We start from the raw sequence: 17,324 nt of genomic DNA, 5'->3' as shown, positions 1-17,324 counted from the left end.
TCCAAGTAGAACTGAGTTGTGGACAGTATGTATCGCTGGGACTGTCGATGACTTAGGTCATTTAGTAGAAGGGGAAGGCTAAGGTGATTGAAGCGGTTTATAGCACACAGCGCTTACTTGAAAGGCTCCTGTCTCCCATGTAGAAGATAGTTTTGTTATGGATTTTGTGGATCGCAGTAGAAGATGGAATGTGCAGAAATGAATGTAAAGGAATTATTGGTGAAAACAAATTGTGTTGTACATGTATAGTTAGTTATAGATGTCCTAGGACAAGGTGGAGCTGCCCAGCGGCCCCACGTAGGACTTCTCTAACTGAAAACTCTCTCTCTCCAGCAGAACCAAAGCCAGAAATCTAGCCCTGTGCCTCCTGCCTTCTGGCCTTCTCCTGTCAGCAAGTCCTCAGCCAACATGTGCTTCAGATCTTCCTGGGCTTATGTGTAGAGAATCACTTCCATCCAGGGGATTCCGGGCCGGGGCATCAGGAGCAGCAGTATTCTGCTCAGAGCTGCTGGAGTGGAAACACAGAAGGTCACCGGAGGGAAGGTGGCTCCCAACCCTTGTGTGTGAGGACGGGGGAGACAGAGACCTCAGGCACATTCCCCAGCCTCCCCCGAGGACAGTCAGCAAGAACTAGAGAAGGCACCATGGTGGTAGAAACAGAGCCCATCTCAGCCCAAAGGCTAAAAAAACCCTGGGCAAACAGAGAGGGGAGTGAGAGAAGCCTCAAGATCGGGAGTGGTCAACCGTACGGAACACGAACTAGATTGTAGCCTGAAATCAGACTTTGTTACAAAGCAGACGACCCACTTACAGGAGAAACCCTATGTTTGCAGGGAGTGCAGGAGAGGCTTTAAAGTGAAGTCAGCTCTCATCAGACACCATCGGACACACTCAGAGGGGAAGCCTTATGTGTGTGGTGAGTGTGGCCGAGGCTCCAGCCAGATGTTGATCCTTATTAATCATCGGAGGGCACACTCGGGGGACAAGCCATATGTGTGCAAGGGGTGTGGCCGAGGCTTTAGCCAGAAGTCCAACCTCAACAGACACCTGAGAACACATTCAGAAGAGAAGCTTTATTTGTGCAGGGAGTGTGGACAGAGCTTGAGAAATAAGTCGATCCTCATTAGACATCAGTGGACTCACTCTGTGGGGAAGCCTCATGTCTGCAGTGAGTGTGGGCGAGGCTTCAGTGAGAAGTCACACTTCATCAGACACCAGAGGGCACACTCGGGGGAGAAATCCTATGTGTGCCTGGAGTGTGGATGAGCCTTTAGTGATAAGTCAGCCCTCAGAAAACACCAGAGGACACACTCAGACGAGAAGCCTTATATTTGTGGGGAGTGTGGCCAAGGCTTTTGCGATAAGTCAGCCCTCAGCATAGACGACAGGACACACTCGGGGGAGAAGCCTTACTTGTGCGGTGAGTGTGGCCATGCCTTGAGCCAGAAATCACTCCTCATTGTTCACCAGAGGACACACTCCGGGGAGAAGTATTATGCTTTCAGGGAGTGTGGGTGAAGCTTTAGCTGTAAGGCAAATCTTATCGGACACCAGAGGATACAGTAAGAAGGGGCAAGACTTGAGCAGTCAGTCAAACCTCATCCTGCACCAGAGAGCCAGATGGGGAGGAGTCCCTCTCCGTGCATGGAGTGTGAGTAGTGCTTCAGAGACGTGTTGGGCCTCGTCAGGCTTCGAGGCACGTTCAGGAGAGGAGCATCATCTGTGCGGAACGTGGGCGACTCGGTAGCCATAAGTCAGCCCTCACTGCACAAAAAGGATGCACTTAGGTGGGAAGCGCTGTGTGTGAGGCAGGGACTGTGGGTGGGGCTTTAGCAATCAATCCACATTTCCCGAACAACCGGTGGCCGACTTGGGAGAGGTGTCGTGGGTTCAGAGGGTACTGGTGGACCTCAGTGAGCAGAAGAACAGGCAGGCAGGCAGGCACGACGTGGCGCCCTCAGGGAGGGCTGGCTGCTTGCTGGGAGTGTGGGCGAGACTCTTGTGCTCAGTCAGCCTTCTTCACACACCATAAGGACAATCCGTATGCGGACACCCCGGGGAGCTCTGCCCCCATAACCTCTTCAGGGCCGGCACCCCTGCCGCTCCAGATGACTCTTACTGGTGGCTTCACAGAGGCCTTCCTCACTAGGACTTGTTGTAGCCATGGGCAACTGCCCCTTCCCAACCGGTGGCTCCTGGTCAATGACCGATTGATCTGGGGAGAACAAAATCGCAACGCTTGACTCAGCCGGGACAACTCCAAAGGGTCATTCCAGATCCAGAGGTCCCCACCGGACTGAATGACATCTTGGTTGCGGACATGTTGCAGGTGGGCTTCTTCCTCAGCCCGGTCCTGCCCTCATTCCCCGATAGACCACTCAACTCTCCATTTCATTGTCTCCGGGGAATCCGTTCTGAGATAGCTTAGGTGTGCAAGGGGATGTGGACAGGGTTTTGGCCATAAGTCACCCCTCAAGAAACCCCAGAGTATACAGAACAGAAGCTCTGCGTGTACGGGGAGGATGGGCCAGGGCTTAGGAAAAACGTGTCTCAGTATCCATCGGGAAACAGCTTTTTTGGGAGAAGCTTTCCAAGGGCAGGGAGGGAGGCTTTAGCAGGATGTGAAGCCTCATCTTGCACCAGAGGACACACTCAGGGAGGGCTCATGGGTGCAGCTTTCTCCTGCTGTCTTCTTGACAGCCTCCAGGGGGCAGACTTGCTGCCACGGACCGCTACCTCATTCACCCCTGAGGGGCCTTCAGAAGTCGTGACGAGTGGGAAGATGGCACTCTCAGCTACAGAGACCCGGTTTTCCCCTTTTTTGTAATCAGATGGAGTAAAAATGTAGAAGGCTTTACTTAAGTAATCCAGGAATGGTCTAGTTGTTTCATTTTCATACACCGATTCTTTCCCAGTTTCTCTTGTCCTTTTGTGCTAGTAAAATCTTTTTTGATAAGCGCAGGCTCTGTACCTTAGTCTCTCACCTGTCTGGAAAGGAATTCAAATCCACAACCTGGATTTCCTACATGCATTCAACCCTCGAGAAACAAGAAGTCCCAAATCAATCTAATAGATTTACAGGGGAATCGGAGCCTCTTCGGGGGGAGGACGATCTAGGTTCTGGAGACATGCCAGCTGAAGAGAGGGCCTTCCCACATCCCCGGGCACCATAGGGCTGTCGCCTCTCCTAACTGATCTCCCTTTGGCTTCTGGGAAAGCTTTCCCAGGGTTTCCTTCTTTCCAGTCTCTCTTCAGGTCTCTGCTGAATCCCTCTCTACCCTCTGGAAGCACTGCTGTTCCTTGGCGGTCTGTTCACGTCCTCTGGTTCCAGGGACCCTTTAGCCGCACTCCCTGTGCGGCCTTCCAGATTCCAGGATTGGGTCCTTTAACCACGCCCAAACTGTTCTCCAGCCAGAAATCACTGTTTTGGGCTTCTTAGCTATTCCCCGTGTCAGTTCATAGGTCTAAAGGCCCCTAAACGTGGCTCCGATACCATGTCCCCTCAGCCCTCCATTCCTCGGGTCCAGTCCTGCTAAGTAACCCCCTCTATCATCCCTCTACTCAGTGGTCCAAGACAACCTAGCCGTACACCTGCCCTTGTTCGTCAGCAATGAGATTCCTAGCATAATCTTTTTCCTAATGGAAATGTAACAGAATACCGTGCTATGCTATTTTTATTTTCTCCTAATATACATGATATGTATAAAGGATAAAAGTCCATGTTCTCCTTATATAAAATGATTTTTGTCTAGCCCTGTACCCTATTCATTAATTTTAGTCTAGAAATTGTTTTGGAGAATAGCCAAACATGCACTTACTCTTAAATTAAAGAGAAGTTTGGCACAGGTTGCAATATGACATTCTAGAATCCTAAAAAGAAAAAAACAAACCAGATTCCTAGAGTTCCATCCACCAATGTTCTAAAGGATAAAAGCATTCCCTCTCTGTCTGAATGTTGGGGCAACAGCTGAGGATCGGAAGATCTCGCAAAGTCAGGTTATACACAGGGACAGGCTTTGCTCTGCTGATGTAGATCACCAGGGCAGTCCCAGCTTACCCTGCTGACCAGGCTCCGAGGCAGAGCTGACTTCATAAAACCCTTGCTGCTGCTACTCATCAGTTCTTTTTCCAACTTCCCGCTTCCTCTGGGAACTAGAAAGCTCCTCGGCCAGTGTACTTTCCTCCCATGCTAAGGGAGGAAGCTGCAGGACACAGCTTTCTCCAATCGATTGGCCACCATGTTTTCTCTGGCTCTCCACTCAGGCAGTGGTGACTTAATCGGGAGCCCAAATAGCACAGGTCTGTGGCCCAGCCCAGGTCGCTTCCCCTGTACCCTCCATTCAGCCCTATGGACACGCACCCTAGGGCCCCACTGGGCTGGCTGGCTGGCAGGCAGATCACTTGACCTTCATCCTGTGCAGCTGGTTGCTGGTTGCTGCTCTCCAGACCCTCTCCTTAGTTCTGCATATATGGGCCACTGGGGCCCCAAGAGCCACCCCTAGCTGCCCTAGCTCAAGTTGTGCACAGAGCACTAGGTGCTTGCCGTGCTCCACCCTCCATTTCCAACGGCACCTACGGCAGTACCTTGGCCTCTGCTCACCAGCTCATCAGTCTCCACTCACTTGTGCCCCGGAGTCTGTTTGCTGCAGCCCTTCAGATGCAGACACTATGTGTCCACATCACCCTGGCTCCCTGGGCACATCCAGCTCCCTCTGTGACCCTGCCTCCCAGCTTTGGCCTGCCTGATGACCATAGACCGGCTCTGGCCCGTGCAAAAGCCTCCCCCTGCAACTTCTCCACCATCCCGTGGACTGGAACCACATCTTCTCCCGTGAGGGTTGAACCCCAGCCTTGGGGAGGCGGCCCTCCTTCCACGTTTATCCTTCTGAGTACTCTCCCCCAGCTGTGGGTTTTCTCTCAATATTTACAGTTACTCTCCTACCACTGCATACTAATTGTTCATGTTAAGTTTCCCATTGAAATTACTGTCTGGTTTCTGCCTCCTCTTTGGACCCAGATTGATACAGATGGGAATGTGTGTGTGTATAGCTTTTGTACAAAGGCAAAGACATGAACTTCGTACTTGCATTTATTCAGTGAATCCAGTGATAAGCCAAAGGAACAGTGTAAGTCAAAGTTATTATTAATACTAGCTGGGGCTATGGCCCTGAACCCAGACACAGAAATACAATGGTTTGGACCCTGGGATGGCAAACTACAGGCCTGAAGGCCAAATTTGGCCTGCCCCCTGTTTTGGTAAGGCTTGTGAAGTAAGAATGATTTTTATATTTTAAATGGTTGAAAAAGAACCAAAAGAAGAATAGTATTTGTAAAGTTTTATTGTGACAGCCATATATTTGTGACGTTGTCTCTAGCTGCTTTCATCCTATCATGGTTGAATTGAGTCATTGCAACAGAGACCATGTGGCCCACAAACCCTAAAGTACTATCTGATCTGACCCTTAACAGGAAAAGTTTGCCAGGCCCTGATCTAGACCAAACCTTAGGAACACTTTACCAAACAAAGGCCAGATGAATTCATGACCTTCCTTTTCTTTTTTCTTTTCTTTTTTTTTTTTTTAAGATTTTATATATTTATTTGACAGAGAGACACAGCAAGAGAGGGAACACAAGCAGAGGGGAGGGGTAGAGGCAGAAGCAAGCTTCCCGCTGAGCAGGGAGCCCGATGCGGGGCTCGATCCCAGGACCCTGGGATCACGACCCTAGCCAAAGGGAGACGCTTAAGGACTGAGCCACCCAGGTGCCCCACCTCCTTTTTCTTGTTTGTGGAAACTGACAAGCTGATGGTGGCTAGGAGGATGGTAGCAATGGAGCAGGTGACAACAGTCAGATTCAAGACACTTTGTAGGTGAGGTGCTCACGATTTGCTGATGGATGAATTATGAGATGGGAGAGGAAGAGAGGACTCAAGGATGCTTCCAAGTTTGTCATTTTGCTTTTTTGTTTTTTAACTAGAGAAACTCCTGAGATGGGGAACACTGGTAAGAAGTGGGTTTAGGAAGAACAGTGACTACAATCAAGAATCCAATTTTCGGGGCACCTGGGTGGCTCAGCGGCTCAGTGGTTAAGCGTCTGCCTTCGGCTCAGGTCACGATCCCAGGGTCCTGGGATCGAGCCCCGCATCGGGCCCCCTGCTCAGCCAGGAGCCTGCTTCTCCCTCTCCTGCTCCCCTTGCTTGTATTCCCTCTCTAGCTGTCTCTCTCTCTGTGTCAAATAAATAAAATCTTAAAAAAAAAAAAAAAGAATCCAATTTTCATCATGTTAAATTTATTATATCTATTAGACTTCCAGGTCAAGCAGGCAGCTGGAGATAAAAGGCCATGAGTTAAATGAAGAGCCCAGGGTTAGAGGAATAAATTTGAAATTCCTGAGCATTTAGGTAGTATTCACAAGTCCGAGGACTAGATGGGATTGGTTGATTGACTCATTCATTCATTCAAATATGTTTTGAACCCTTGTTTTGTGTTCAGCAGTATTCTAGGCATTGCAGTAACGAAAAATACACAAAGGAAAATTTATATCCTCAGAATTTCCATTCTAATGGGGAGGAATAAGAAAATAACAGAAATACATAGTATATTAGGGATCGATGTTAAGGAGAAAGATTAAAGCAGGGATGGGTGGGAAGGTTGCAGTTTTAATCGGGATGGCCAGCGTAGTCCTCGGTGGGGAAATGAGCTTAAGTCTTGAAGGAAGTGAGGGCATGAGTCGTGCACACGGCCGGACGATTAGCATCCCAGGCGGAGGAAACAGCAAATGCAAAGGTGCTAAAGCAGGGGCACGGCAAGCTAGTTCGCGGAAAAGCTAGGGCAGTGGCTGCAAGAGAGCCGGCGGAGAGTGGTGGGAGATGATGACCTAGACGTAATGGGCCGGGGCGGGAGGGAAGGCGTGGAGGAGCAGCTCAGGAACGCGCTGCAACTAGGCAGGTGACCAAACATCTCCGGCAAGTTCAGTTGGACGTTAGCCCCGCCCCAAGCCCCCGCGGTCTTTACGCTCCCAGCTCCGCGTTTTGGCCGGAACTCAAGAGCTGAGGCCGGGCCGGAAGTAGCTTTTACCCGACCCCATTTTATTCCCGGCCGCACTTCCGGTAGCGGCGGCGGGAAGCGGACTAGTGGCGGGCGTCTAGGCCTCTGCCGAAGGGAATCCTGCGGGAATCGGAGCCATCAGAATCGCCACCATGGTGAGGAGGCACAGGCTGGCGGCGCGGGAACTTCCGAGTCTGTCGTGGAGTGCGGACCGCGACTGATTGGGGGAGGTCGTGGGTTGGCCGCTCATGGCGGTGAAGGCCCGGGCCGCGGCCGCCCCGTCTGGGCAGCGGAGAGCCGGACCTTGGCCGTTCGGCGGGGGGGGGGAGGGGAAGGCTGGAACCAGGGGACGGGGGCAGGGCTCGCTCGGTGGTGGCGAGGTTAGAACCGCGGCTCTCCACGCCGCCGTAGCCACAGTGCTTGGGATCCTACAGGCGCTAAGTAAACTTTTGCAGAATAAATGCGTGTCTGGGGGTTCGGAGCAGGCATTAGAGGGCTTGTGAAACGGGGTGAGGGTCTGAGAAGGAGTTGCGGAAAGAGGTGGGAGGACTCGTGGCCGAAACCAGGCAGCGTGCTTGGGTCCAGTAGGTGGGTGGAGGAGAATGTTTGGAGGAAGAGTTCAACTCATTTGTTGAGCATGGCTGTGTGTTTGAGTATGTCTGACTTTTCAGGCACTGGGGCTACGTAATGAAATGCTTCCTTCCTTCACCCAGTTCACTTTCTGGTGGGGGACACGGATACCATAATCCAGAGTGGTAATTAAGCATTACGTAAAAGTAACGGCGAGGGAGGGGCGGGGCGAGAACGCTTTGTGGAGTAGATGATTACTGAGCAGAGTCCTAAAAGATTGTTAGAGGTGTCTTCCCAGCGAAGATGGAAGGGAGTATTATAGATGGGAAGGACTGCAACAGCAAAGCATGAAGGGTGGCACTGTTGAAAGTTCCCGGAGGGGGAAGGGAGGAAGGGGTGGAAAGGAGACAGGGGAGGAATTGGCAGGAACCTGGTTTTTAAAGGCTTTACATGCTACCTAGCCCTGTTGGTGATGAGGCGTGCTACTGAAGGATTTAGCCAGCAAAATGACATGAACTTAGTTGTGTTTAGAAAGAGCACTCTGTTCTGTAGCTGGTACGTGTTGGGTGAACTGAAAGCAGGGAATTGTTTGTGGGATTGGTTGGAAGAGTAGGCACTGGATTCAGTCTGTCCAGGTTCCAACCCAGCTTCCTGGCTGTGAGACAGGGCAAGCTATTAACCTCTCCTGGCCTCAGTGGCTACATCGGTAAAATAGGAATAATAATTAGCCTGATTTCTAGAATTAAATGAGCTCTGTAGTGCTCGTCATGGTGCCTGTTACACAGGGAGCACCCTGGAAGACTTAGCTATTACAAGGCGGATGGACCGGTAACTGTTGCCATAAAGGGTCACACATCTGTGTGGCTAGAAGCTGTGTGATTACAAGCCGGTTAACATGGTCATTTGAGGGAGAGTGGACCACATAACCTGCGTCTCCAGGGTGTCAGTCAAGGTTCTGATCCACACATTAGTAGGTTCAAAAACCCGTTCTTGTCCAAGCTCACAGAGATAACGGCAAGCACAGTGCCCGGCGCAGAGAAGGCGCTTGGATGAGTTATGCCTGGCCCACACCAGTCACACCGACGGGAGGCTGATAGACAAATCAAATGCCAGGTGATTTATTTCTAGAGAGATATAATGCCAAAGGCACCTGACAAATTGCGTTGTGAGATGTATTTAGTCTCCCTTTTAGCAAAGCTACATTGGAAGCCAGGCTACAAAGCAGAAAAGGTTGTTGGATTGATAAATAAGTATAGCAAGTTATGTATGTTCTTAAAGACCATTGTGTGTTCAAACTGATGAGCACCCTGATCGCCAGAAAGTTTCCCTCCCAAAGGTAGTCTTGGAGGCACACTAACATTTATGATTTAGGGATTCCATTCTCCTTGGCTCCAAGCCGATCACCTCCTTTCTGTTGACAAATTTTCATTGATTGGCTCTTCAGTGCCAATCATTCCAGCTCCTCTTTCACTCGGTCTTTTAAATGGGCTGTGGGTGTCACCTATAATCTGCACAGTGGCAGGTGGCTCATCTGGTATGGGGGGGATTGGATTAGTTTGGAGACACTTCACACCCTCACCCCTGAAACTGACACAGCACAGACACAGGCAATTGTAATGTGAAAAAGACAACTTTAAGGGAAGGGGAATCACAGTTGTAGGCAGAGGTCAGGGCTGAACGCAGGGCGGTGGGGGAGAATTCCTGGGGAAGGGCTGTGGCGGGAAGACAGAGCTGAGAACCTACTGAGAAAGATAGATAGCCTTGTGGAGAAGGAGGCCACAGCTGGTCTTTAGGAAGGACCAGGGATACAGAGGTCCAGAAGAGCTGCACTCATCCTGCTGATTTCTCCTTGCAGACTGTGGGCAAGAGCAGCAAGATGCTGCAGCACATCGACTACAGGATGAGGTGCATCCTGCAAGACGGCCGCATCTTCATTGGCACCTTCAAGGCTTTTGACAAGCATATGAATTTGATCCTCTGTGACTGTGATGAGTTCAGGAAGATCAAGTGAGAAGTGGGCTGCGTGGGGGTGGGATGTGAGTTGCGAGGGCAGTGGATTGGGTGGGTGGGCCCAGCGACAGGTGGTGATGTAGCTAGCTGGTTCCTTGGTTTGCTCTCCTGTGTTAGAGGGCAGATTTAAAGGGGGACACCGGACTCTAAGAAATCTCCTTCCTTACTAGCCCTTACTAGCCTTGCTCTCTAGTCCTAGCTGAGTACAAGTTGTAAGGAGGGCTGGTAGGCTTTTTGTTTCTCTGACTTTTGTGTGCCCCTGGGTACTGGGGTAAAGGGCTCTCATGTTCTCCCCACAGGTATGTAAGGGGGGAGAGCTTGATTTTCTGGCCTCATTGCCTATTTGTTTTTTTTTTGTTGTTTTTTTTTTTAAAGATTTTATTTATTCATTTGACAGAGAGATACACAGCGAGAGAGGGAACACAAGCAGGGGGAGTAGGAGAGGGAGAAGCAGGCCTCCCGCTGAGCAGGGAGCCCGATGCGGGGCTCGATCCCAGGACCCTGGGGTCACGACCCGAGCCGAAGGCAGACGCCCAACCATCTGAGCCACCCAGGCGCCCCTCATTGCCTATTTGTAAAGCTGTAGCCTAAAGGGCTCTCCCAATGCAGCCTGGTCTGAAACTGCTTTAAGAAGCCTCTGACCCTCTTCAGGGTAAGTGCTCAGCTTCCCGTGTGGGTTTGGGGCTAGTGATTTTTGTTAGCATTTATAGACACAATTGGAGATATTTTCTACTTTTCTACAATTCCATATGTAATTGGATAACTCCCTTGTCTTAAGACTCACAGATCTTAAGCTTCTGGCCTATTAAAAAATGTGGGCTATAGCTTTTTGTGCATATTACATTCAAGGCATCCTGAGGCCCAAAGAGGTTATGTGACTTCAGCGATCATTCAGCTCTCTTTTGCCACATGCACTGGTCCATGTTGTGTTGTTGGCGGCTGTGAATTCCTTCTGATTCCCTTTAGGACTGTTGTTTTGTTTTTGTGGCAAGAGGTCAAGAAGTACAGGACACAATGTGGTAGGGATGGCTGAGTGCCAGGGACACATTAAAGAGGGGCCAGCAGATCAGCGTAGAACTATTCCAAATGGTTCTCCCCTGTTGTTTTTTTAAATGAAACTATTCTGATAACTTAAGAATGTTTATTGGGAAATATATTTTAAAAATACATAAAAGTATATGAAGAAAGATTTCAGTACCCAGAAGGGTTTTTGAGTGTGTGTGTGTGGGTTTTTTGGTTTGTGTTTTTTTGCTTTGTTTTGTTTGTTTGCTTTGTTTTTTATGAAAGAGCAATACATGCTTTTATTTAAAAAAATATAGATAAGGAAAAAGGAAGAAATGTCCACCCATAGAAACCTTCTTGTTAATTTATTATAAAAAATACCATTAAAAGGAAACCTTTAAGTTTTTAAAAATCAGCATTTTGTCTTTCCTTTATTTTTAGGATATTGGTTTTGACTTTTTCTTCCCTTCCCCTATCTTGCTGCAGTTATTTATTTCCCAGTTTACATTTACAGTTGACCCTCAAGCAACCCAGGGGTTGGGGCACTGACCCCACGCAGTCGAAAATCCACGTATAACTTTCGACTCCCTCCAGACTGAATTGCTAATGGCTTACTGTTGTCCGGAGGCCTTACCAATGACCTAAACAGATGAACATGTATTTTGTATGTTACCTGTATTATATACCGTATTCTTACAATAAAGTAAGGTAGAGAAAAGTTATTAAAATCACAAGGAAGAGAAAATACATTTGCAGTACCATATCAAGAAATTCCCACACAAGTGGCCCTGCACAGTTCAAACCCATGTTGTTCAAGGGTCAACTACATATTTCGTTCCTCCTTTTCTGGTAGTTGCATTGGGAATGTCTGTTTTTGTGCTTTGAGGACAGAGGTGTAATTACTATGTAGTTAATTCTCTTCTTTTATTGCTTCTATTTCCGAGGTGAGGTGAGGGCTGTGGTGAATCATTCTGCGGGGCTGACTTGGTAGTGGAAGGGTGCTGCGTGCAAGAGGGCTGAGTGGGGTTCGGTGGACCTGAGTTGTTCAGGCTGCCTCCTCAGACTGACAAGGCCTTAAGCTGAAGGGAGGGAGTAGGGTAATGTCAAAGAAGACTGGACTGAGGAAAGGCCTTCCCGATGGTTAAGGAATTACATTTGAGCCAGGACTGGGCTTTCTTAATTCTCATCCTGTCTCTTGGTCGGCACATCCCCTTGGCGTGGGAGACAACCACTAAGGGGTGAGGAGTTCAGGCTGTGAAGACTATCCAGAGGAGCTGTCTTAAAGTTTTTGTACCGTTAGTTGGGAGATAACAGTGTAGAACAAATCTTGGAGGCCCCTAGACAGGTGAATGGGAGCTTTACCCTTTTTCTAATGCTTGCTTTTTTATTTCTTTTCCTAAACCCGTCCTCAGGCCAAAGAACTCAAAACAAGCAGAAAGAGAAGAGAAGCGAGTCCTTGGTCTGGTGCTGCTTCGGGGGGAGAACCTGGTCTCAATGACAGTAGAGGGACCTCCTCCCAAAGATGTAAGTCAGTGCAGAGGGCCAGTATAAGGCGGGGGAGCCCTACTGTGATGTGAGCCAGGCTCTGTGTTAGGTTCTCTGCATTTCACTGCATTACTCACAGGCATCCTCTGATTTTTGTCCCCCTTTCACTGATAATAGAAGCTCAAAGAGGTTACCCCACAAGTAGGAAGTAGAGATGGGGAACCAGGATGGGAGGGTTTCCAACTTTAAAGCCCTCCCTTCTTCCTCCACTGATGTACACAGTGAGTCAGGAGAAAAGGCACTTAAGGCCATCTGGTCACTTCTTAATGTGATGGCGTTCTAGCTGGACTTTAAAAAGTCTTAAGTCCAAGGAGCGCCTGGGCGGCTCAGTTGGTCAAGTGTCCGACTCTTGATTTCAGCTCAGGTCATGAACTCATGGTTGTTAGATTGAGCCCCGCATCAGGCTCCACGTACAGCGGGGAGTCTGAGATTCCTGCCACCCCTGCGTGCCCACCCCTGCATTGCCCTCCCCCCCCCTTGTGCTCATTTGCGCACTCTCTCTCTCAAATAAAATCAATCTTTATAAAAGGAGTGGGGGAGCTCTGTTAAGAGGGGATAAAGAAACCAAAGGGCTCATGAACATTAATTTAAAATGCTGGATTGCGGGGTGGTGCCTGGGTGGCTCAGTCGATTGAGCTGCCGACTCTTGATTTTGGCTCAGGTCATGATCTCTGGGTCCTGGGATCCCACCCTGTGTTGGGCTCCACGCTTGTTGGGGAATCTGCTTGAGGATTCTCTCTCTTCCCCTCTCACTCATGAGTGCTCTGTCTCTCAAATTAAAAAAAAAAAAAAAAAAAGTCCTAAATCCAAGCAACAGAATGTATATATTTTACACCGTTAGAGAATAATAGTTAACATTTATTAAGCATCTGCTGTGTGCCAAGCACTTTAATCTTTTAGTTACTCCTTATAAACAGTTTTTTGAGATAAATTATTCGCACTTAACAGATTAAAAAAACTGGCGTTTAGTAACATCCCTGAGTGTCCAGCTATTACGTGGTGGGGCTGGCATTTGACTGGGCAGTCTTGGTTCTATAAACACCAGCCTACACTTAGAACAGACTTTAGAGCGTCTAAGCAGGTTTTTCCATTTTCATCTTAAGACATTGTCATCAAAGCGCTAATCTTCCTTATTTTTGCTTTTTTTCACATATATGTCTGTTTTTTGGTGTTTAACGCATGATATGTATGTAATGCTTTATTCGGCTTTTTCACTTAACATTGTAAACATTTTTCCCGTTTTCGTATACTTTTTAAAAGTCATGTTAAAAATATTCTTTTAAGTGAGGATGGAGTAATTATCCTAGTCATTTCCTTCTTTTTGGACTTGTACATTGAAGCCTTTCCAATGATAAATGTTTGCAAGGGATTTACCACATTTTTTGGTTAAAGCATATATATGTCTATATTCATAACTCTTGGATCTACTTCTAGTAGAAGTCGCTACTCTTACATAGATCATCGTAAGGCTTCATGACCACACCTGGTTTTGTCATAACCCCATCATTTACAGATGAGGAAACAGTCCCAGAACTGTGGGATTACTTGCCCACTGTCACCCACCGGTGAGAATCAGAGCTGGGACTGGACCTCATTTCTCTTTGATGCCAGGTCAAGTGCTCTTGTCCTCTATACACTTCTGAACAGAGCCCTGGCCCTTCATTGGTTTAATTTTCATAGGAATGCATATAGGTTGAGATGTGGTTTGTTATCTCTAGACTTCCTCTTAGCCTGCTGTAGGGGTGACAGCTAGACGCATAATCTTGGGTGGAAGAGGAATGGTATTAACACAGATGGGTGGCTGGGTAGTGTTTTTAAGCTGTTTTGATGCCCCATAAATCTTAGAGGCTCTCTTGGCAATGGTATTCCAAAGGGTACTTCTGCCTCTCTAGGCCCCCAGCATTTTAGCGTATTTCTTTATTTTTTAGACTGGCATTGCCCGAGTGCCGCTTGCTGGAGCTGCCGGGGGCCCAGGGATTGGCAGGGCTGCTGGCAGGGGAATCCCAGCTGGTGTTCCGATGCCCCAGGCTCCCGCAGGACTGGCGGGGCCAGTCCGAGGGGTTGGTGGGCCATCCCAACAGGTAAGGAGCTGGGGAAGGGCACCAACTTCTGGTTAAAATGAAGGATAGAGAGAGGGCCCACAGTTGGGGAAGAGTCCAGAAGGAGTGACCTCTGACTGTCAGGCTGTCAGTATTTCGTTGTGCTCTCTATGTAGTCCCAGAATCAAGTGAGAAGGAAAACTTAGCATTGTAAATTATCTTGTTGCTGTTGAAGTAAAGAGATGCATAGGAGGTGTTTCGGCCGAGCATGTTGGGGCAGAATGTTTCTGTGACAGCGTAGGAGCTGTGCTCTCTCAGAGCCTGTTAGCAGTTACAGTGACAGTTGCAGGGGCTGTCTCATTTGGACTGGGCCTCCCTAATGCGGGCCTGGAAGATGGGAATGAGCATTCAGGCTTGGTCTTCTCTGGCAGGTGGTTTCACATAGCCTGATGCTGCGAGTTGTAGCTTAGGGGGTGGGGTGTCTGCTCGGTCTTAACCGAGTTGGGAGAGTGGGATACTGCGTCACCCCACGCTGTCCTGCCTGACTCGGCTCCTGTGTCCTCGTAGGTGATGACCCCGCAAGGAAGAGGGACTGTGGCCGCTGCTGCAGCTGCTGCCACGGCCAGCATCGCGGGGGCCCCGACCCAGTACCCGCCCGGCCGTGGGGGTCCTCCCCCACCTATGGGCCGGGGGGCACCACCTCCAGGTGAGGAGCCCGTAAGGAGACCACGGCCACCTAATGGGAGATGCCTGAGCTGGATTCATGATGAGACATAACGTTGACGGAAACCGATGATGAGTTTGTGTAATTAAGCAGGATTACTCTGAGATCCAGCCTGGCTGACTGACCGTGGAACTAGCTGGACAAGAGCCATAGGGAGCCCCACCTCTTTGGCTCAAGGCCCAGTTTCTTAGGAGAGACTGGGAGGGTGGAATGGTCCATCTGTCTCAGAACTTGGTGGACAGCTTTGTTATGTTTCCTGCTGCCTTTTCAAGACAGACACTTGAGCTGTATTCTTGGGGATTTTCTCTTGTAGGCATGATGGGCCCACCACCTGGCATGAGGCCTCCCATGGGTCCCCCAATGGGGATCCCCCCTGGACGAGGAACTCCGATGGGCATGCCCCCACCAGGGATGCGGCCCCCTCCCCCGGGCATGCGAGGTAAGTGCCAACAGCAGTGACTTGACTTCCTTAGAGCATGTTGGGATGGGAAATGGAGGGAAGGTTGGATTTTGACTATACCCTCTGGGCTTCTAGGCCTTAAGCCTAGGGAAGTGAACTCAGAGGCAACTTTGTCCACAAAGGAAAGAGGGAAAAAGCATTTCTTAAGATCAGCCTTCCCCCCCCCTTAGAGCAGTTAGAGTGGTCCTATACCCAGAGAACTTCTCAGTGTCCAAGGCAGTGTTCTCAGGGCACTGCGAAATAATACATTCTGAGAGTCCCCAGCAAAGTCCCTAGGATTGTCTTATGCCCTAGGGTTTGATAATGTCTAGTAATTAAGAGGGCTCTGGGCTTTGCTGTACTATTTATTTATATATATCTGTTTAACTCTAGTTTGAGAAATGCTGATGTAGATTAGCCCTCATTTGTAGATAAGGAAACGGGCCCCGAGAGCTTAGTGTTCTGCCTCCCAGATTGGTGTTCTTTGAACCAAGCCATAGTGGGTGACCCCTGCGTCTCTAGTTAGTTTGGGTTTTTTGTTTATGGGTTTTATAAGCATAGGAACCCATATGTACCAGAGAAGTTCCTAGTTAGCATATATGTTAAGTACGTCCCTCTGATCACTTGGTGACTGCGGGCTGTGGGAGGCTGGGGCTGGGGCGGGGGCTGGGGCTGGGGTGGGGGTGGGGGCTGGGGCTGGGGCTGGGGATTTGAGTTGCATTATCAGGCACTGACTAAACTTACTCTTACTTCAGGCCTTCTTTGACCCTTGGCCACAGAGTTATGGAAGTAGCTCCACAGAGGCGTGGGCCCGATTACCACAGACCTGTTCGTTTGTTATGCCGTTGTTCTCGGAGTCTCACGGGATTGTCTGGTTTCCCTTTCAGGGCCCCCTCCCCCGGGAATGCGCCCACCAAGGCCCTAGACTCATCTTGGCCCTCCTCAGATCCCTGCCTGTTTCCCGTAAGGCTGTACATAGTCCTTTTACTTCCTTGTGGCCTGTGAAACTAGTTTATAATAAACTCTTAAGAATATTTAAGTGTATCTGGTATGTCTGTTTAATTTTAGAAAATGGGGTGCTTAATAGAGTCAAGAAAGGTTCCTTGGAAAAGCTAGTGCTAATCTCAGCTGCTTCCCTTATAAAATATTTTACTACACATTTGCAGAGATGCACAGCATACTGAGAATTCACACAATTGAACTATGAGACATTTTCACATATCAAACTGGCAAAGATTAGTTTGTTGAAGTAAATACTCATGCAGTGTTGGTAATAGTTGTGAATTGGCAGATCTTCTTTGGAAGGCACTCATCTTGATAGCCTCTTGTGCAGTACTTGAGATTATATTCATTTTCATATGATAAAGTAGGAGGCAGATAACTAAAAATGAAAACCAATTCCACTGGGAGAGGAACAATTTGGTATAACATTCTCCCAGCATCTCACACATGCATATGACCTAACTTTTGAGTTGTGGATCTCCATGATTTCTTCCACCTAAAGTCTACATTCCGTTGATCACTGAGCAGTACTTGAGTACTTAGTACATCAATATTCAAGGGTACAGAAATATGAAGTGGACAGTATTCTGAAGTTACTGTCTGGGGGAAGACATTTCTAAATGCAAAGGAGACCTTGAAAAAGTGATGTACTACTGGGGTGTTAGGAGTTTCTCCAGGAGTGTAAGGGTGGTTCAACATTATGGAATACACATTAATGGAAGGAAAAAGCCACACGATCGTTTCAATAGATGCAGAGAAAACATTTGATGAAATTGTGACACCCTTTCATGATAAAAACATGAGTAGAAAGGAACTTTGTAAACATGACCAACAGGTTAATTTGAAAAACCTACAGCAAACGTAATAGAGGTGTCCCCTTTAACCACTGCTATTAACCCTCGTACTGGAAGTTGTAGCCACAGCAATTAGGTAAGTATACAAAATTA

General features: G+C 48.6%; 1 protein-coding gene across 2 annotated transcripts; it reads left to right on the top strand.

Annotated features, from left to right (window-relative positions):
• Positions 1-7,088: 7,088 nt before the first annotated feature.
• On the top strand, positions 7,089-16,412 carry SNRPB (small nuclear ribonucleoprotein polypeptides B and B1). Of its 2 annotated transcripts, none has more exons than XM_032419994.1 (7): positions 7,089-7,201; positions 9,472-9,623; positions 12,041-12,152; positions 14,102-14,254; positions 14,780-14,918; positions 15,250-15,375; positions 16,263-16,412. In XM_032419994.1, the coding sequence occupies exons 1-7, from the start codon at positions 7,199-7,201 to the stop codon at positions 16,298-16,300; spliced, it is 723 nt and encodes a 240-aa protein (XP_032275885.1). In that variant the 5' UTR covers positions 7,089-7,198; the 3' UTR covers positions 16,301-16,412. The 2 variants fall into 2 exon arrangements, with proteins under 2 accessions (XP_032275885.1, XP_032275886.1); XM_032419995.1 differs by having other exon boundaries at positions 7,090-7,201; positions 16,131-16,412.
• The last annotated feature ends 912 nt before the right edge of the window (positions 16,413-17,324 follow it).

Source organism: Phoca vitulina, unplaced genomic scaffold (assembly GCF_004348235.1).
Source record: "Phoca vitulina isolate PV1807 unplaced genomic scaffold, GSC_HSeal_1.0 scaffold22, whole genome shotgun sequence".
Taxonomy (NCBI): domain Eukaryota; kingdom Metazoa; phylum Chordata; class Mammalia; order Carnivora; family Phocidae; genus Phoca; species Phoca vitulina.
Note: the sequence above shows the minus strand (reverse complement) of the source record. Positions and strands in the feature narration are given on the sequence as shown.